Raw genomic sequence first — 18129 nt, 5'->3', positions numbered from 1 at the left:
AGGAAATATCCCATGGCAAAAAGGAAATGGAATTCATACATTTCATACATCTTCTACGAGATAATTACTTGCAACAGCACATAACTGAAGGGACATGTGGTGTGAGAGTGTTGGTCATTGGTTCAGAGGATATATGCATAAGTAACCTCCAATTGGTCAGAGCAATCATGTGGTATTGATTTGGGAGGTTGCAAAATTTGTAGATTTCTCTCTTAGGAAGGGGTATATATGGAACTACAGATTAGGCAATTATAACAAGCTTCAGAGTGAGCTTGCAGCAGTCCAATGGCAGAAGAAATTGCAGGGGAAAGATGTTAGCAGTGCATGGGATAAAATCAACAGGTATCTGAGGAAGGCAATATCAGAGTGTGTCCCCATGGTCAGGAAGACAAACAAGATAGGCATTAGATGGATGTGTAGTAGTATCAAGCTTGAGCTGCAAAAAAAAAATGTTATGTAGAATTTACAAGGAGAAAGGCAATCAGTACACCCATGAGCAGTACAAGGCTCAAGCTAGGAAGGTTACCAGCATAGTGAGAAAAGCCAAATCAGATTATGAGAAGACCTTAGCCAAGGAGATCAAGGGTAATCCCAAAGAGTTCTTCTACTGTGCGGCAAATAAAAGATAGAATGACTTCGGGAGGATAACTTTAGTGGGTGCCAATGGTATTGAGGTGACAAATTCAGATGTAATAGTAGAGTTACTGAGTGATCGCTTTTCAAAAGTCTATCACCCAAGTGAGGATATCTCTGTACCTGTAGTAATAACTAATGTTAGAATTGAAGTTAAGAAATCAGAGGTACTTAGTACATCGCAAAATTTAAATGCAAACACTGCTGTAGGTTTAGATGGAATATCAGCTTGGGTGTTGCATGAATGTGCAAAGGAATTGTCAATGCCTCTTACTTGGTTATTTAACTTAAGTTTGTACTCTGGTATGGTCCCTAGGGAGTGGAAGGAAGACAAAGTAGTTCCTTTGCATAAAGGTGGCTCTAAAACTGAGGTAGTTAATTACACACCAATCACCATCTCGGAAGTGGTGGTAAAAGTATTGGAAAAGTTGGTTAAAGACAAAATTCAAGAATGGGTAGATCAAAATATGATACTCTATAGGGGCCAACATGATTTTGTTAAAGGTCGATCCTGCCTTAGCAATTTTTTAGCTTTTTATAATAGAATGACATCTGAGTTGGACAAAGAGAAATGGCTATACAGTGGTACTTCTGCATTTTGCTAAGGCTTTTGACACTATACCCCAATGGAATACTGTTGTGCAAATTGGAGCAGATGGCGATGGTTACTAATCTGGTGATATGGATAGGAGAATGGCTCAGGGAGAGAGATACCAGAAGGTGGTGTATGGAGGAGCAGAGTCCAGGATGAGGCAGGTGACCAGTGGTGTGCCTCAGGGTTTTGTGCTTGGGTCATTATTTTTTAATCTGTATATAAATGATATAGGAAATGGCTTAAAGGGAGATATTCAGTTGTTTACTGATGATGAAAAGTTGGGTAGCACAATAAAAAATCAAGCTGATGTTTGAGAATTTGCAGGATGATTTAAATAAGAGCTGGCAAGGTTAACACGTTCGCTGCAACGCTACTTTGGCATGGTCTGTTCCCCTACGCCGAGCAGTTTTACTTCTTCAAGGTCAGTATGATAATCTCGTTAAAGGAGGTAAACGTCCTATGAGTATACTCGTAGTTGGCTTGTATAGAGCATATACGTTCTATGAGAATACACAGTTTTGATGCTAGCCCCACAAGCCAAGCATTTTCACTTCTTCAAGGTCACTACAATAATCTCGTTCCCGGTGGTAAGCGTCATACGAGTATACTCGTAGCTGGCTTGTGAAGCAGGTTTACCCACTACGAGTATACTCGTAGTTGGCAGCGAACGTGTTAATGGATGTTAATTCAATGTGGAAAAGTGTAAAGTTATGCATTTTGGGATTAAAAGATTACCAGCTGTGTACTGCATTGATGGCACGGTACTCCAATAGATTGATGAGGCTAGGGACTTAGGGGTGTTGGTGGATAGGGAGATGGAGTTCAGGGGATACATTGCTATGGTGTCCAAGATTGCACATAGGATTACGTGGTTATTGAGGAACACGCTAACATCCAGAGATAGAGAGGTTATTATTCCTCTTTATAAAGCATTGATACTTCCACATTTGGATTACTGTGCTCAGGTCTGGTCACCTGGATTCCTTGGAGATGAGGAGGTTGTGGAGAGGGTTCAGAGGAGAGTGACTAAGTTGGTGAGTGATGTAAAAAAAATGCCTCCTTACATTGATAGATTGAGAGCTTGTGGATTGCAGATGTTGTTTGATAGGCGGAGAAGAGGGGATATGATAGAAACATTTAAATTATTGAAAGATTTTTATAAGATTGATGCAGGGGAAATGTTTCAGCTGTGTGATAGTAGTGGAAGAACAAGAGGTCATCCCTGGAAATTAAGGAAAAGTGTGGCTAACGAGGGTGAGAGAATGAGGTTTTTCACCTGGAGGGTGGTGAATGAATGGAATGCATTTCCTGACTCAGTTGTGAGTTCTTCATCTGTAAATGAATCCAAGAAGAGATATGATAGATACTGTTTTGGTAGTTTGGTTCCCCCACGATGAGTCTACTGACTCCATGAAGATACCCGTAATAATAGTAATAATAATATACTTATTGACTCCAGAGATATCAATGCATAGATGTATCCCCACTCTTGCGACTTGCACCACCAGCACATGCAACCATAACTTAGTTTCTGGATGTGCCTCATATGTGGATCTAACTACAAGGCCATTGGTTGTAGAAAGCCCTGGAGGTTTGGGCCAATGATACATATGAGGAATTAGCAAAAAGGAGATTACCAATGTTTAGGAGGTGATGAAGAGACATTTAATAGCAGCAGAGTTTTAATTTATTCCTAATAGGAAATTAAATTAGGTGAATATGAAATAGTTATGTTCATTTTCATAACTAATGAACGAAGAAGAAGAAGCCATTATCAAAGCAGTATTAGTTGGAAGGCAATGATCTGTTACACAAATAAAAGGCAGATTAGGTCAGTATCATGACTCTCAAAGAAAGAGAAAGTACAGTACTAACAGTGCTAGTTAAAGAAAGAATTATTGGAGGACGATGTTAATCAGGGGAAAAAGAACTATAGTTGAATATGTAATCAGGTTATTTTATGCCTGCGATCATGTACAAAACTTGACTGAGGGAATGAAATGTGGTCGGGGTGGGGGGAGCAGGAAGTTTATGAGAAACTAATGAATTTAATGTTAACAGACCAAGACATATACTTACATCCAGATTACCATGGATGCTAAGTGCATATTAAAATTGTAGTACCATTGATGCCCGTGCAGTTAGCTTAGTGGCTATGTGCTTCGCGACCATATGCCTGGGGAAGGAGTGTTCTAGTTTCGATTCCCATTGACGACATGAGAAGCTTAAGGATCTTCCTCAGCCATAGCCAAGTTAGCCGGTCTTGGGCGTGGACAGCAGAGTTTTTTCCACCAGTTTATCTGGGGGTGTTTCATCCCGCACGCAGGCAAACCAGTCCAGTGAACACACACGGATTACAGTCAGGAATATTGATCCAGCCATAGGTCTGATTCGTCAGCTATGCCAGTTCTGTAGCCCAGATGAAATTTGGGGGGACTGAGATGGTGCTGTACCTCCCCATAAAGGGGACTCATGGTGGCCGTGTATCATCATACGATTATTATTAGTAACCATTGATATTACATTGAAATATATGATGAATACGAAGTGTAGAGGAGTGTTATATTTTATCCGTATTGACAGCGACGTGGTTAATATGGCAGTAGGACACAGTAAATTAACTACATTTTAATATTCCTAGAAGTTTATGGTGTTCTCGAATTGCCTATTTTAAGAAGATACTAAAAGATAACAAATACTATAACTGGGAAGGTCCAAAAGATGAGAAAGAAAGTAAAACTGTTCTCCATTTCTCCACTGCACAAAGGAGAGCTGGGGAGAAAAACTGATGCTTTTATAGTCCAATCTCTGTGTCTTGAGTTGTGTTTAAGTGTTGGAGGTAGAGAGCTAAAAGCCAAATCAAATCTAAATTTGTTCCAATCTGGATCAGTATGAATTTGTTTACAGTCAGTCAATGAAAGGTTTTTGCAAAACCAGTACATTACTGTATAAGTATTGATTTGTTAACAGCAGATTATGCTCAAACAAAATGACAGATATACTATACAGGAAAGATACTTATACTGTAAGATACTGGTTTTGCAAAAACCTTTGACTGACTGACAAGTTGATATTTAAATTGGTCTAGAATGAATTGGATAGTAGATTAGCGAGTCAATGTAGGAGATTACAGGTAAAAGCAATCCATATCCCTAGTTACTAGTTGTGTATAGGACGAGGTCTGTTTTAGAGTTACTGTTATTTAACTATGTTTTAATGATATTGGGAGAGGTGTAAATAGAGATATGCCAATGGTTTCAGATTTGGAGCAATATCAAGTTCCAAACTGATGTTGTGATTCTGCAGTAGGAGGAGGAGGAGGATTTGAGTATATTAGTGGGTTACTAAATCAATGTTGCAAAGTTTTGAATTTGGAAGACATAAATTGGATGTGATGTGTTGAATTTGTTCAGATATATTGAAGAAGATGAAAGGGATAAAGGAACTTGGAGACATTATTAGAGAAGAACATGAAATATGCGGATTACATTAAGACCAAAGAAGTGATTTATGTAATGATTAAAAAGGATATTCACACATAGAAATAGTTTATAATAGAAACCATGTTCTAACCAGACCTGGACTATTATGGTAGAATTGAAATTTTTGAAGACATAAAGAGAATTCAGAAAATAACAATCTTTAAGATAATGCCAAGTCTGGAACATTTAATATTATGAGATTGAGGGAATATTCATCCACTGTATTGTGGATAGAAGGAAGGGGAGGACATTTCAGCGATTTCCATCCATGAAATGTTTAAAGAGGGTTCATGTACAAGCGTGTGATGAGCAGCCTTTTGCAAGTAGATTGTTGGTGAGTGGAACACATTGTCCAAGAGTATGATAAGTGCAGAAACACCAAATCAGGTTGCTATTGTATGATGTGTTTTTGTCAGAGAGTATTTTCCATAATGACTATTTTAACTTCATTAAGGTCTGCCAATTGTAAGAATAATTTAAATGTTTCAAAATGCTTCCACTATGCAACTGTCATTTCTCTCCTATAGTATTCACATTTTGGTGTAGTAACAGCAGGCAATCCCTTTACCTTGCCTTTAGTAAAGATTGGCTTAACTTTTGACTATTCATCATTAATGCAGTAAGATAAGTATCATTCACAAACCCAAAAATTAAAGAATGGTGGGCTTAGCCGAACAAATGAAAATAAGTGTTCAAGATATGGTTACTACAAAAAGTCAAGACAAAATCTCACAAAAACTGTTAATTTCTGACATTATGATCCTTTCATAGCTTTATATTTTAAATAGCAATGACAATTGTGATATTTTGCACTTTATTTTATCAAATTTATTGTTGGATTGCCAGCTTTCTGTCTGGACACATACTATCTGTGATGGTCCTCTCGCCATCCAACTAATGCTGGGATTCCCACAAGGTTCTGTACTCTCACCAACCCTCTTCCTTATTTATATCAATGACCTACTTCAGTTGACCTCCAACCCAATACACAGTTTTACAGATGACAGCACATTTCACTCATCCATTTCATTTGAAAAACCATACTCTACACAACTCACCTCAACCTACAGAACATCAGCCATCACTGTCTTTAATTCTGATCTCCAAGCCATCCTCCAATGGGGCTCAGATAACCTCGTTAATTTCAATTCTAGTAAAACCCAGTTCTGTCTTATTTCCAACAAAAAAAGAACTATTTTCCCCAGTATTATTTTTGATAACACTCAAATTTTCAGACAAGATGAGATTTCTTTTCTTGGAATTACTCTAACATCAAACCTCTCCTGCCATAAACACATAATAACCATTGCATCCTCAGCTTCCAAAAAACTAGAATTTTTCTTTCACTCAAGACATTACTTCATCTCTAAACAGCTGTTAACCTTATACAAATCACAAATCCGCCCAGCTATCAAATATTGCTCTCACATTTGGAGTGGGGTTCCTAAAAGCTCTCAAAATGCTTAACTGTGTCTGTGTGAAAACACAGACATTTGGTCTCTGCAACTTGTGTATTCTGTAAATATTTCCACAGCAAGTGTTCATCTGAAATAGCATAAATAATTCCTCCACTCAGTACTAATCTTGTTGGAACATCGAAACCCACAAAATGAGTTTCTTTTCCTTCATCCCCGCTACTTCTGTACTTTGGAACATTCTCCCCCCGTGATGTATTTCCCAAGGAATACAATATACAGGCTTTTAAATCAAATATAAACAAGTTTCTCCTTTCCCAACCCACTACCTATATATGGTACTAATGTACTATAGGTTGATCAACCAACCTCTTGTGTATGGGCTTAACATAAAAAAGAAAAAAAAAAGTTTCTTTCAGCTCATAAAATTTTAATAAATTCTATGGTCATTTAAAAAAAAGGGGGAATTAGTGCCGTCATATGTTTTAGTTATGTAAAGTAAAATTATGACGCAGTAAAACTAAAAATGCTTATGATTTTCTTCTTAAAAAAATTCTTAGAAATTAGCATTATTTTATTTTATTTTATTTTTTCCCTGCAGTTTATACTGAATGTTCGTCTGGACTATCGAATTACTGGTTTATTATCAATTTTTAAGAGGGAGTTTGATGAGAGTCATGACAAAACTGCTACAGAAGAAACTTTAACCATAGGTGAAAAAGGTAGTATATTATATAATGCTAGTGCTCTAAGCATTAGCATTATATTTTATTCTATATTATTCCATATTACATTTTATTCTTCATATACAATAAAAATATCTATCTAAAAATTGACTACTGTATTTTGATACCTTTTGCAGCTTTACAGATATTTTAATGAAAATCATTATACTAAACTAAAATTATATTCTTGCTTTAATCCTTTTTCCAAGAGTAAGGGAAACAAAGTTGCACATAAAGTCTTTCACAGATAGGCTACTTGTATGTAGTAGCTGTTCACTTCATATTAATTATCTCAGTATATACAGCTCACTTCCTTTAGAAAGCATATATGAGGGTGGTCTGAAAAGTTCTCGTCCTCGACCATGGATGGCAACACTATCGGCAAGATTTTTTTTTTTTTTTGAAGTTGATACATCTGTCATAAGCATTCATGTGAAATTGCAAGTCATTTTATCAAGTAGTTTGATTTATACAGCTGTCTGAAGCAAAAGTGTCCCTTTCATCCCTTGAAATGGATAAAATTGAGTATCGTGCAGTTATAAAATTTTTCTAAAAGAAGGTTAAATGCCAAAAGAAATTCATTTGAAATTCATAAAAGTTTATGGGCACTCTTCTCCTTCATTTTCGACAATTAAGAAATGGGCTGAAGAGTTTAAACGTGACCGTATTTTGATACGGTCTCGATACCAGCCTTGAAGATGATCCACATGAAGGACGTCCAAAAAGTTTAACAACACCAGAAATCATTGATCAAGTGCACAATATGGTATTGGATGACCGGCGAGTCAAAGTGCATGAAATTGCTGAGACTATAGGCATTTCAAAAGAACGTGTAGGATATATTTTGCATAAAGAATTGAAAATAAAAAAACTTTGCACAAAATGGGTGCTGCGCTTGCTCACAGCTGATCAAAAATGCACTCGCATGAAAATCTCTGAACAGTGCTTGGAGCGTTTTAACGAGAATAAAATTGATTTTGTGCATCAATTTATTACTATGGATGAGACTTGGATTCACCATTACACACCAGAATCCAAACAGTCAAAACAACGGACAGAAGCTGACAGCACCAAAGAAGACAAAGTCTGTTCCATCAGAAGGAAAGGTCATGGCATTGGTGTTTTGGGATGCATTTTGTTTATTAATTATCTTGAAAAGGATAAAACAGTAACCGGGGAATATTATTCCAATCTTTTAACTATACTAGACAAAAAAATTCATGAGAAAAGACCTGGTTTGCAGAAGAAAAAATCATCTTTCATCAGTACAATGCACCTGCCCACAAAGGTGTTTTGGCAATGGGAAAATTAAGGGATTTGCACTATATTAATTGTTGGAACATCCACCATGTTTCCCAGATTTGGCTCCCTCTGACTTCTTTCTCTTCCCAAAACTAAAACTCTTCCTCGCTGGTCAGCGTTTTACTGGAAATCAAGAGGTGATTGCAGCTGTAGAGGGTTGTTTTGCAGATTTTACTGAGAACCACTACAGGGACAGGATAATGGTGCTGGAGCACATCTGGAATAAATGTATTAGTTTTAAGGGAGGTTATGTTGAAAATTAAAAAATAATTTTGAAATTATAAATTCGTTTTTTTTTCATTGTTACCCCGAGAACTTTACAGACCACCATCATATAATGCTGTGTGTTATGGGTTTTGCTCTTTCTTGGAGTTTTTTCATCTGTATTAACTAGACCCATGATTTACAAAACTTGCACATGAAGTCTGTCAAAATAGGCTGCTTATATATAGAATCTGTTAACTTCACATCAGTTGTTGACTCAGTATATAGCACACTTCCTTTAGAATGTGTATAATGCTATGCATTATGGTAAGGGTCACTATCCAAATGTGCTTTGATCTTTATTGAAATTTTCATCAGTAGGAGCTAGAGCCAGAAAGATATGAGGTTTAATCAATGCAGAAATCTTATATTTTCTTGTATACAAGTAGCAAAATAGTGATCAGCATATTATTAAAATACCCTGTATTAGATATAGTTCCACAAAAGTTGAACAATGCAGAGGTTGCAGCTAAGAAGGGATATGTTGAACTCTGGGCAGGAATTTTAATAGTTGTGACAAAGTTTGTATGTGATAATCTCAAACATGCAAACTTTGTTTAAGCTTGGACAAAGGATAAACAAAATTATACTTGTTAATATAATTTACTTTGTAACTAGTGGAAAAACTTTCTACAACATTCATATTATGCAAGAACTAATTCTGTATATCTAAGTGGAATGTTCTCCCATTTTAGTGGCTTAAAAATAAATAAAAATCTGACTTACTATTACCATGATAATAGTAAGTCAGTAAGCAGGTTGAGAAAGAAGAATGATATTCAGTTTACAAATATGTTCGGTGATTTTGTTGGCAAAAAGGTTATGTTATCGTCATCATCAGAGAACGATAGAGCATCAAGGATTCATTAAGAGCAGTCATAAATCACCCCCCACACCAGCAACCATATTTTCTCTTAAACTCATTCATGCTTAGATGACTCACCACTTCAACAGACAAACTCTTCTACTCACTATCCTGTGAGATAGAAGTCTAGCTCTCACCCATCCCTTTCTTAACCACATACAAACTTAACTTCCATGTATACCCCTGGCTTCTCCCCACCTTCCATATAATGAAAAATTTCATTACCTAGTACCCTATATTAAAACTCTCTTAGAAATTTTAAGCCTCTATCATATCTTCCCTCTTTCTCTTGTTTATCAGTGTTTGCAGTCCACATACTCTGTCTTTTCACAGCAACTTATTCCCTCCGAATCCGGGAAACCACATCTGCACAGAATAGTCAAGGTGTGGTCGTATCAAGGCCTCTCGCAAAGAGGCAAAATGACCTCCTTATCCTCACATGCCAATGTTTATTTTAGCAATTCAGTTATCTTCTGAGTTGTATTTGCATTTTTACTATGAGACCTCTGAACCTCATCTTCCTATCCATTATAACTCCAGGATCCCTAGCCTAATTGGTTTCTCCAAGCATAATCCTATCACTGTAATATCCACAGTAATATAGATATTACAGTATGAAGTAATGCACACCAAAGTGCATTACTTTACCCTGAGTGACATTAAATTGATAGCCATTATAATTTTTCCAGCCTATTCAAATCATTCTATAAATGCTGAATATCAGTAGTGTCACTGATTGCCCTGCCTATCTTTGCATCACATGAGCAAACAATTGAGCACCTCTTGTCACATCCTTCCCGGTATCATTAATGTAACAGATTGAAGAAGAATGATCCAAGGATCACTTCTCTTTTGGGACCACATAATCACCTTAAATCTGGCATATTAGCATCCACTACATACCACTTTCTGATGCCTGTCAATCAGAAATCCACTTATCCAAGTCAGTAGTTTTATAGTTTCCAAGTTCAACAGTTTCACAGTATATAAATCTCTTTATCCCACTCAGTGGTAACATTATAAAATATAAGCAAGTTGCTCTGACATGACTTCCCTTTAGCAAACCCATACTATTGCTTAAAAGTATGCCTTTTCTTTCTCAGCCCATTTTCTAAATGCAATTTCTTACCATCTTTTCTAAAATCTTCATCACTATTTCTGGAAATTCTGATGGCTCAGTAGTTAGACACATCGGTTTTTGCTCTACCCTTGAACAATGGGACTATTATACATTCTTTCCATTCCTGTGGGTTTTTTCCTGAGGTGAAAATCAAATTATGCAGATATTCAAGGGTTTAAACAGTTCGGCTGAATGTTCTCCTTATTGCAGAATTCTTATGCAGATTACCAACAGCTCTAGAACTTCCTTCTCATGCACCTATGTCTCTTCATCCAATCTAGTAGCACAGTGCACTATATTATTGGGTTTTGCCATGAGAGGGTCAAAGATAGTGCAAGTAGTGAATAATGGTGCTGAAAGAAAAGTTCTTGAAAATCTTTAGCATCAGTTTAGTCATTTTTTTTGCATCATTATATTTATGAGTGTTTGTGATTAACTGTAAGGTTAATGCATTTAATTTTCTGATTTTTAAAGGTTTAATATTTGTTTTCTTGCACACACTATTGTGCAGCATCATGCTAATGTTCAAAACAATGTTTTGCATTGTTTTTGTACAAAATATATGGCTTTTGCAGATGAGCAATTTTTAGAAGAATGAAACTGGAGAACATATTTGTCAAAAGTATCAATAGAAAAGCAGCAATAGAATTTTAAAAAAATGTTTTTTTTTTTTTCAAGACAGTAGGCACGTACTTCTGGAATAAAACAATTTAAGAACCAGTCTTCGATTAAAACAACTGTCATCCAAGCCTTAGGATTACTCCTGTAGTAAACCGGCAACTTATTCTTGTCAATGTTTTTCAAAGCTCTGGGGTGTTGTGAACTGTAAACAAGAAATGGTTTTAATTTAAAACCAGCAGCATTTCCTCCAAGAAGAAGTGTAATCCTATCTTTACATGCCTTAAAACCAGGCAGCGATGTAGCTTCTCTGTGAATGTAAGTTTGTTCTGGCATTCTTTTCCAGAACAGTCCAGTTTCATCTACATTAAAAATCTGCTCTAGCAAATAGCCTTCATCTTTAATCATCTTTTTCTTTAAGATTTCGTCAGTTTCAAAATCAGAATTAACATCTTCTCCTATTATTCTTATGTTATGTAACTTAAATCGCCTTTTGAATCGTTAAAACCAACCACCTTTACTAGCATTAAATGTATGCCTGCTGTGTTTATCTTCTTCTTGTTTCCTTAAATTGTCAAATAGGCTGCGTGCTTTTGTTTGAATCGTAAACAAACTGAGAGGAATATTCTTGTTAATTTGATCATCTATCCATATCATTAAAAGCTTCTCCATTTCATGAATTGGCCCATCTATTTTTTTCCTTTAAAATTATACATTTCATATTAACTGCCCATTTAGCTTCTTCCATTATTCTTGATTTATCTTTTATAATTGTTGAAACAGTTGAATGCAATAGTTTTTCTTCTCGTGCTATTTCACTGACTTTCTTTCCTTTGTCATATGCTTTAATGACCTTCATTTTAACATCTAAACTTAAAGTTTTCCTCACCTTCTTTTTTATGTTGGAATTTTTATCAGTAGTATTACTTCTCTTACTGGACATGATAAGGTTATGACAAGATACAAAAATTACAACAAGAGAAACGAACACTTTGACTGCTGATTAGCAACTAACGTGCCAAAGGCTGTGATAAGTTAGAAGTGGATGAATCATAGCAACACCTTTTGCTTATTGGTGATAGGCTTTGCTTGTTGACTAATGGTGACGCTGCAATGCATATACAAAAACAATGTGATATATGTATGTACAAAGTTAAATCAGAGAATTTTTAATAATAATTTTTGACCATCGTAAGTACGAATTGTAAGTCAAGGACTACCCATTTATATATATTACAAAGTTTTGTAATAAAAATTTCCGCTACAATGAAGTTCGACAAAATCAACAATATTATTGTCTTATTTCTTTTTCTCTTGTGGGAGAAAAACCATAAAATGCCACTCTTATAATTATATGAGCTGTTATAATGGCAAAAATAGTAAGAAAAAAATCATTTGCACATTCTTTTCAAAACACAAAGAAAGACCATTCTAAATTCACCTGATGAAAAAGAAAATACTACATGTTTTTCTTCTGTTATCTGATTTTTTTTCCCTGTAGTACAAAGAAGAAATCACTGCATATAACATGGGATGATGCAAGTGCAAAAATCTGTAAATTGATTACATTATAACTAATAGAGAAATCATGTCAGAAAAAATTATTTATGTAAGAGTTCTAACATCAGCAGATATAACGACGTTTTCTTCTAGTTTAGATATGTGGCATTGTTGAATAGCTAAACCTTTGCTACTATTTTACACTAAAATGAATGGGCATGTTCCCCAAGTGATTTACATTTGTAACAGTTATCTTACGAATGATTTATAAAATAAATTCTCTGAAATATCTGCAGATTGAATAGGTCTATATCCCCCCCCCCCAGAAAAAAAGGAAATTATGTAATGCATATGCTCCTTTTCTTTTAAAATAATTCAAATCTTCTTTTTCAAGATAATTGTATCAAATAATTTATAATTTTTCGATAATAAATGTAAAGCTGATCATTATAAATTTAAGAAATTATTTTGGCATAAATAACGTATCAGCATGTAAAAGAAATGTCAGTATTTCTGTGTTAGGATGTTTGCTAATCAACAATTGAAAACTAAACAAGACACTCTTGATGTATTCTGCAGTACAGTTTGAGGCACTTGAGTGCAACTTCTGGGGAAGATTCTCTGTTTTCTTTCTCAATAACAGATCCTAGGCCCACCAGATTACAAGTTTTTTAGCCTAGACTCTCAAGGGTTTCAATTACTTTGCTAGTTATAGTCTCGGCTTTGCTATCAATGATATTGCAAGTTGATACAAAACTAACCTAACCTCTTTTCTAAGTTGACAAACATATTTAATGTACACAATCAGCTGTTTTAAAACTGAGATATCTGTAGTTTCATCACCTAAAACACTGAAATAATCTGCAGAATGTATATTTTCCAGTATTTCAGATTTAATTTCCGATGCTAAAATATCAATCAACTCTTGCATTATTCTTTCTCAGGTATAATGTGCATTTTTACCAACGTTAAGATGTTCTAAGTAGGAACAGCTCACCCATAGCCTTGTAATGCTCAAACAATTTTTCAAATAATGTATGTGGTAATTCATTTTTTGCTAACCAATACATAGATCTTAAAGCTCCCAGAAAAGCATCTCTCTGCAAGTTATTCAAAATTGAAATTGAGTTTTCAATTTGCCCTATTCCAGTTTCTTCTAGTATAAGTTTTTCAATTATATCTGAACAAGAATCAGTATGTAACTTGCTTTGTTCATGGTTAACGAAGCTTTCTTTTCGAAGTCTCGTGCATGGCATAGTTACCCAAGTCACTTCCTTGTTTGTGGGTCGTCTCTTTCCGTATTTGATACATGTGGAACACATCATTCCATTATCTTTCACCACTAACCAATGGAATTTTTTAAACCACTCACTGTTAATACCTGATAAGCGGTGTTTAGATGTACGTTTTACATTTGAAAGAGACTCTGCAGAAATCTACAATTCTGTTGTTGATTTCTACAGAAATCTACAATTCTGTTGTTTTGGTGTCTTCACTACTATGCTTATTGGTTTCATCTTTCTTAAAATAACTTAAGAGTGTGGTTTTCTGACTTGACTTTTTACTCATTATGGGGTAATTTATTAAAAATGCCAAAATATCATTGTCATTGAATTAATCAGAGCAAATCACTGAATTGTGCACTGACAGTAATACCCGAGACACATAATGCACGGTATGTCGCAATTTTACTATTTATGAGTATTAATTACTATGAATGGGAATTGGTATCACTCAAGACTAACGTCGTAATCCTTGAGAGTTTCGAGAATTCCCCGAGATCACAACTATACTTGATGCACAGGCCTATTTTCTTTTATAAAATGAAATATTAAACACTTAACTCACGATTTTCACACAAAAACCATTATTAAAAAAAAATGTACATTTTTAACAGATTTTTGCCTTCAATTCGAATTCACTCAATTTTCACAATTTATTTCTTTCAAACATCAAAATTATGTCTCTTTCGTAAAAGATCTTCTTTGCAACCGATACTGTTGTATTCGAGATCCTGATTTTTGTCTTCTTCCACGTATGGATTGGTGTGCATCAAAGTGAATATCCGAAGCTCTCGAGATTGGCTTGATATGCAAAAAATTGAGCTGGTCTCACGAGTATCGAGACTCTCCGGTTCGATTTCTTATTACTATTAATTAAAAAATGTCTTAAATTATTTCTCATTCTTGCTCATTATTTAGCCATGTCAATTCACAACATTAATTAGCCAGGCGGTCAGTAAAACCAGCCGGGCAGTTTGCCTATTCAAAAGGTCCTGGGGAGAACATCGGAAGCAATTAACTAAATAACAATTAACCAATTAACAAACTGAATTCATTTCTGAGAGTTGCATTATGCATAATGACAAATGAAATAAAGAATGAAATGTTATTGAAAAATAGCTTATCTGAATGTAGATGGTAGGAGTATGATGGATGCAAAGCAGTCCCACTCCTACCATCTGCATTCAGATAAGCTTCATATCACTTGTACGGTTGTCTTCTACTCTGAAAGTCTGCCATTTTATTTTCTCTTCGCTTAACGAAGTTACTCATCCATTTAATCTGTACCATATTTTTCTTCTAGCCCTGTAAACCTACATGGACTTTCCACTATATCCCATTCATTGCTGAATTTTTGGCTGAGACTTCAGGCTTATTCCCAATATTTCTAATATTAATGAAGATGAATCCCAACGTGCATGTATATCTGTATATTCTCTAAGACTCCCAGCTCAAATGAGCAATCTGCAGTTCAACATTCAGTTTTTCTTCCTGACTCACTTTTGCAATTCCCATTCATATTAAATTATGGGCTGACCTTTTTTCTAGAGTTATTGTCGACACAGTAGAACTAACAGGACACATGATGTTAAAGTAAGATAAATGATTCATCCCAGTTCTTATATGGCATAAGAGTTAGATATCAGCATGTATCTTAAGGGAATGGTTTTTGAACTGGATGTTTAATTTCACTTGAAAGGCAAACAGAGACTTTAAGAAATGGAAAGAGTGCAGAATAATAATTGAACATTGTGATGCCAGAGAAGAAGCAGCAAATTTTGTAATGTTGAAATTAAGTGTTTTGACAACACTATATTTTAGAGGAATTTAAATTGCACATATTTCCAACAGTGGACTAGAGAAAGGTCCATATTTTGTTCCACCCTTCAGGGTATACTCTCCTCCAGTTTGCAGTAAGAGGAGTCATATATTTTGGACCATTTTTCTTCTTTCAACATGGCCTCCATACCATTGTTGGAAGCTTGCCACATGCTTCAGTTGTTCCAGAGGTGTTCCCTTGAGTTGAGATTAGGAAGGACTCTGTGCAGGCCAGTCAAGTTTTTCCACATCATTCTCATCAGATTATATCACAACTTCAATATGTTTTGCGTACTTGTTTGCATCCTGAGGGAAATGAAGTTCTTTAAAGCTGCTGCAATATAAGAAGTGTTGCATTATCCAGAATGTTAACATACATATATTCTGTGAGAAATACCAAACCACATTACATTTGAGTCCTTTTTCCAGAATCATGTAATGATTCTGGATGAAGGGCTTATATGTTGGCTATTCATAACTATAAGCTATGAGGAAATTACATTGTATACTGAATATTAATTACAATATCTTTAATTAATACTTCTGGTATTTTGGCAACGTTACATTGCCATCATCAGGGAATACAGAACAATGATATGTGTACATAGGCACTAACACTGGACAAATGAGGCTGAAGAAAGGTAACCCCCAACTTCTGACACTTTAGATGAGCCATAGATCAACATTGTAAACTGTGCCTAATGTAATGGTGCATACTAAGACTGCTATTTTTTTGTGGAGTTTTGTTAGTAACTTGAATCCTATGTGAACTGATTCCCTGGTTGATTATTTCCACATAAATTGAGTAGATCAAGATTTCCATTCCACTCTATCATTCTAAATTTATTGCCAGCATACTAATAAATTACACAATTAGAACAGATTAGAACAGATCAAGCCCTAACCACTGAACTAAATCACATCCGTGACACTTTCTCAGCCAACGGCTACCCCCTCCAAAAAATCCAAAAAATACTTAACCCAGTTATCCACAACCCACCACCCCCTCCCCTTCACAAAAAAGATTACTCTAAATCCATCACTATTCCCTACATCAGAGGCACCTCGGAAAAAATCAACAAAATCCTAATAAAACATGACTTGACCACTTGTTACAGACCATATAGAAAATTGGCATCCCTTATCTGCTCCACTAAAGACCAACCACTTCCTCTAGACCTACCTGGTGTATACCAGGTCCCTTGCAACTGTAAATTGTCCTACTTTGGCCAAACAGGCAGGACAGCAAATATCAGAATCTCAGAACACAAGGACTACATCCAATTTCACCAGTACAGCCACTCTGGGCTTGCAGACCACGCTCTGGATACTGGCACAGAATAAGATGGAAGAAAGCCACAGTAATACACCGCAGCAAGTTCAAGTATGAAAGACTATTCATGGAATCAGCCTCGGCCCTTAGGAACATGGCCAACCTCAACAAATTTGGATGCATGAAACTGTCCCAAATTTGGGAAACTTTTATCAGAAGAACTTCAGCCCAAAGGCCAAGAACTACCAATATAGCCTGCCAGGGGGCACCATCAGGACTTTAGGAAAACACTAGCTTCCTAGCTTCAGTCTCATTTGCTGTTATTAGTACTTGTGTGCACGTGTCTTTTTAGTAAGTTCCCAAGAAGATGGCAATATGACGTTCGCCGAAATATCGGAAAGTATATATTAAAGTTTATTTAATCTATATTTCTAGTATACGCTGTCAATTCTTTAAATATTAGTTATCATGTTTAACCAGCGTATAAGCCTCTCAACAAGAAGAATGAGATAAGCATTGTTCGCTGTTGCTCTTAGTTAGTCTGTAGGCAGTTATAAAAGAAACACGTGTGAAGTTGCTTTGCCAGAATAATTTTAAACTTGAGCAACACTTTAATCTCAAATTCCTTGTGCAATTGAAGAAATTGCTGACCGAGTGTTTGAAACTGTTCCAGGAGGTGGATGGTGATAATGTAATGTCATGTGCATGAATGTTTGAATGGTACAAATGCTTTGCTAAAGGTCAAGAAAATGTTGAAGATGACGAATGATTGGGTCAGCCTGTCATGGCAGCAACCTAACAAAGTGTTGCAGAAATTAATTGGCCGCAACGATCGCCGATTAAGCATTCAGATGATAGCAGACATGGTGCACATTGATAAGGAGACTGTATGATGGATTTTGCATGAGCAGTTGAAAATGAACAAAGTCCACTCCAAAATCGTTCCCAAAAAACTTGTGTCAGGAGCAAAAGATGTGTGGAAACAAATTTGCACTAACACCGTGGAACAGCTGACAGTGGAGCCGGACTTGGAGAAGATTGACATGTAATAAGATGTGGATTTTTCAGTACAATCCAGAAACAAAGAAACCATCGATACACCGAAAAACTCCCACGTCACCGAGAATGAAAAAGGCAAGAATGAGCAAGTCAAAACTGAAGGCAGTGCTGATCATTTTATTTATTTATTTATTTATTTTTTAACAATAGCGTGGCAATGGTTTTAATGGGTACCAC

At 35.7% G+C, this 18129-nt stretch overlaps 1 protein-coding gene across 1 annotated transcript in view; it reads left to right on the top strand.

The window, feature by feature from the left end:
• Itpr (Inositol 1,4,5,-trisphosphate receptor) overlaps window positions 1-18129 on the top strand; it is a 1112489-nt gene that overhangs the window by 443582 nt on the left and 650778 nt on the right. Inside the window, exon 22 of the mRNA XM_090401920.1 lies at window positions 6727-6847. Coding sequence (XP_090258046.1) covers window positions 6727-6847 — 121 coding nt within the window. The remainder of the gene's footprint in view (window positions 1-6726; window positions 6848-18129) is intronic.

Source organism: Typopeltis vanoorti, chromosome 2 (genome assembly GCF_054136105.1).
Source record: "Typopeltis vanoorti isolate ZY-2024b chromosome 2, IOZ_Tvanoo_1.0, whole genome shotgun sequence".
Classification (NCBI taxonomy): Eukaryota; Metazoa; Arthropoda; class Arachnida; order Uropygi; family Thelyphonidae; genus Typopeltis; species Typopeltis vanoorti.
This window is presented reverse-complemented; position numbering and strand designations above follow the sequence as displayed.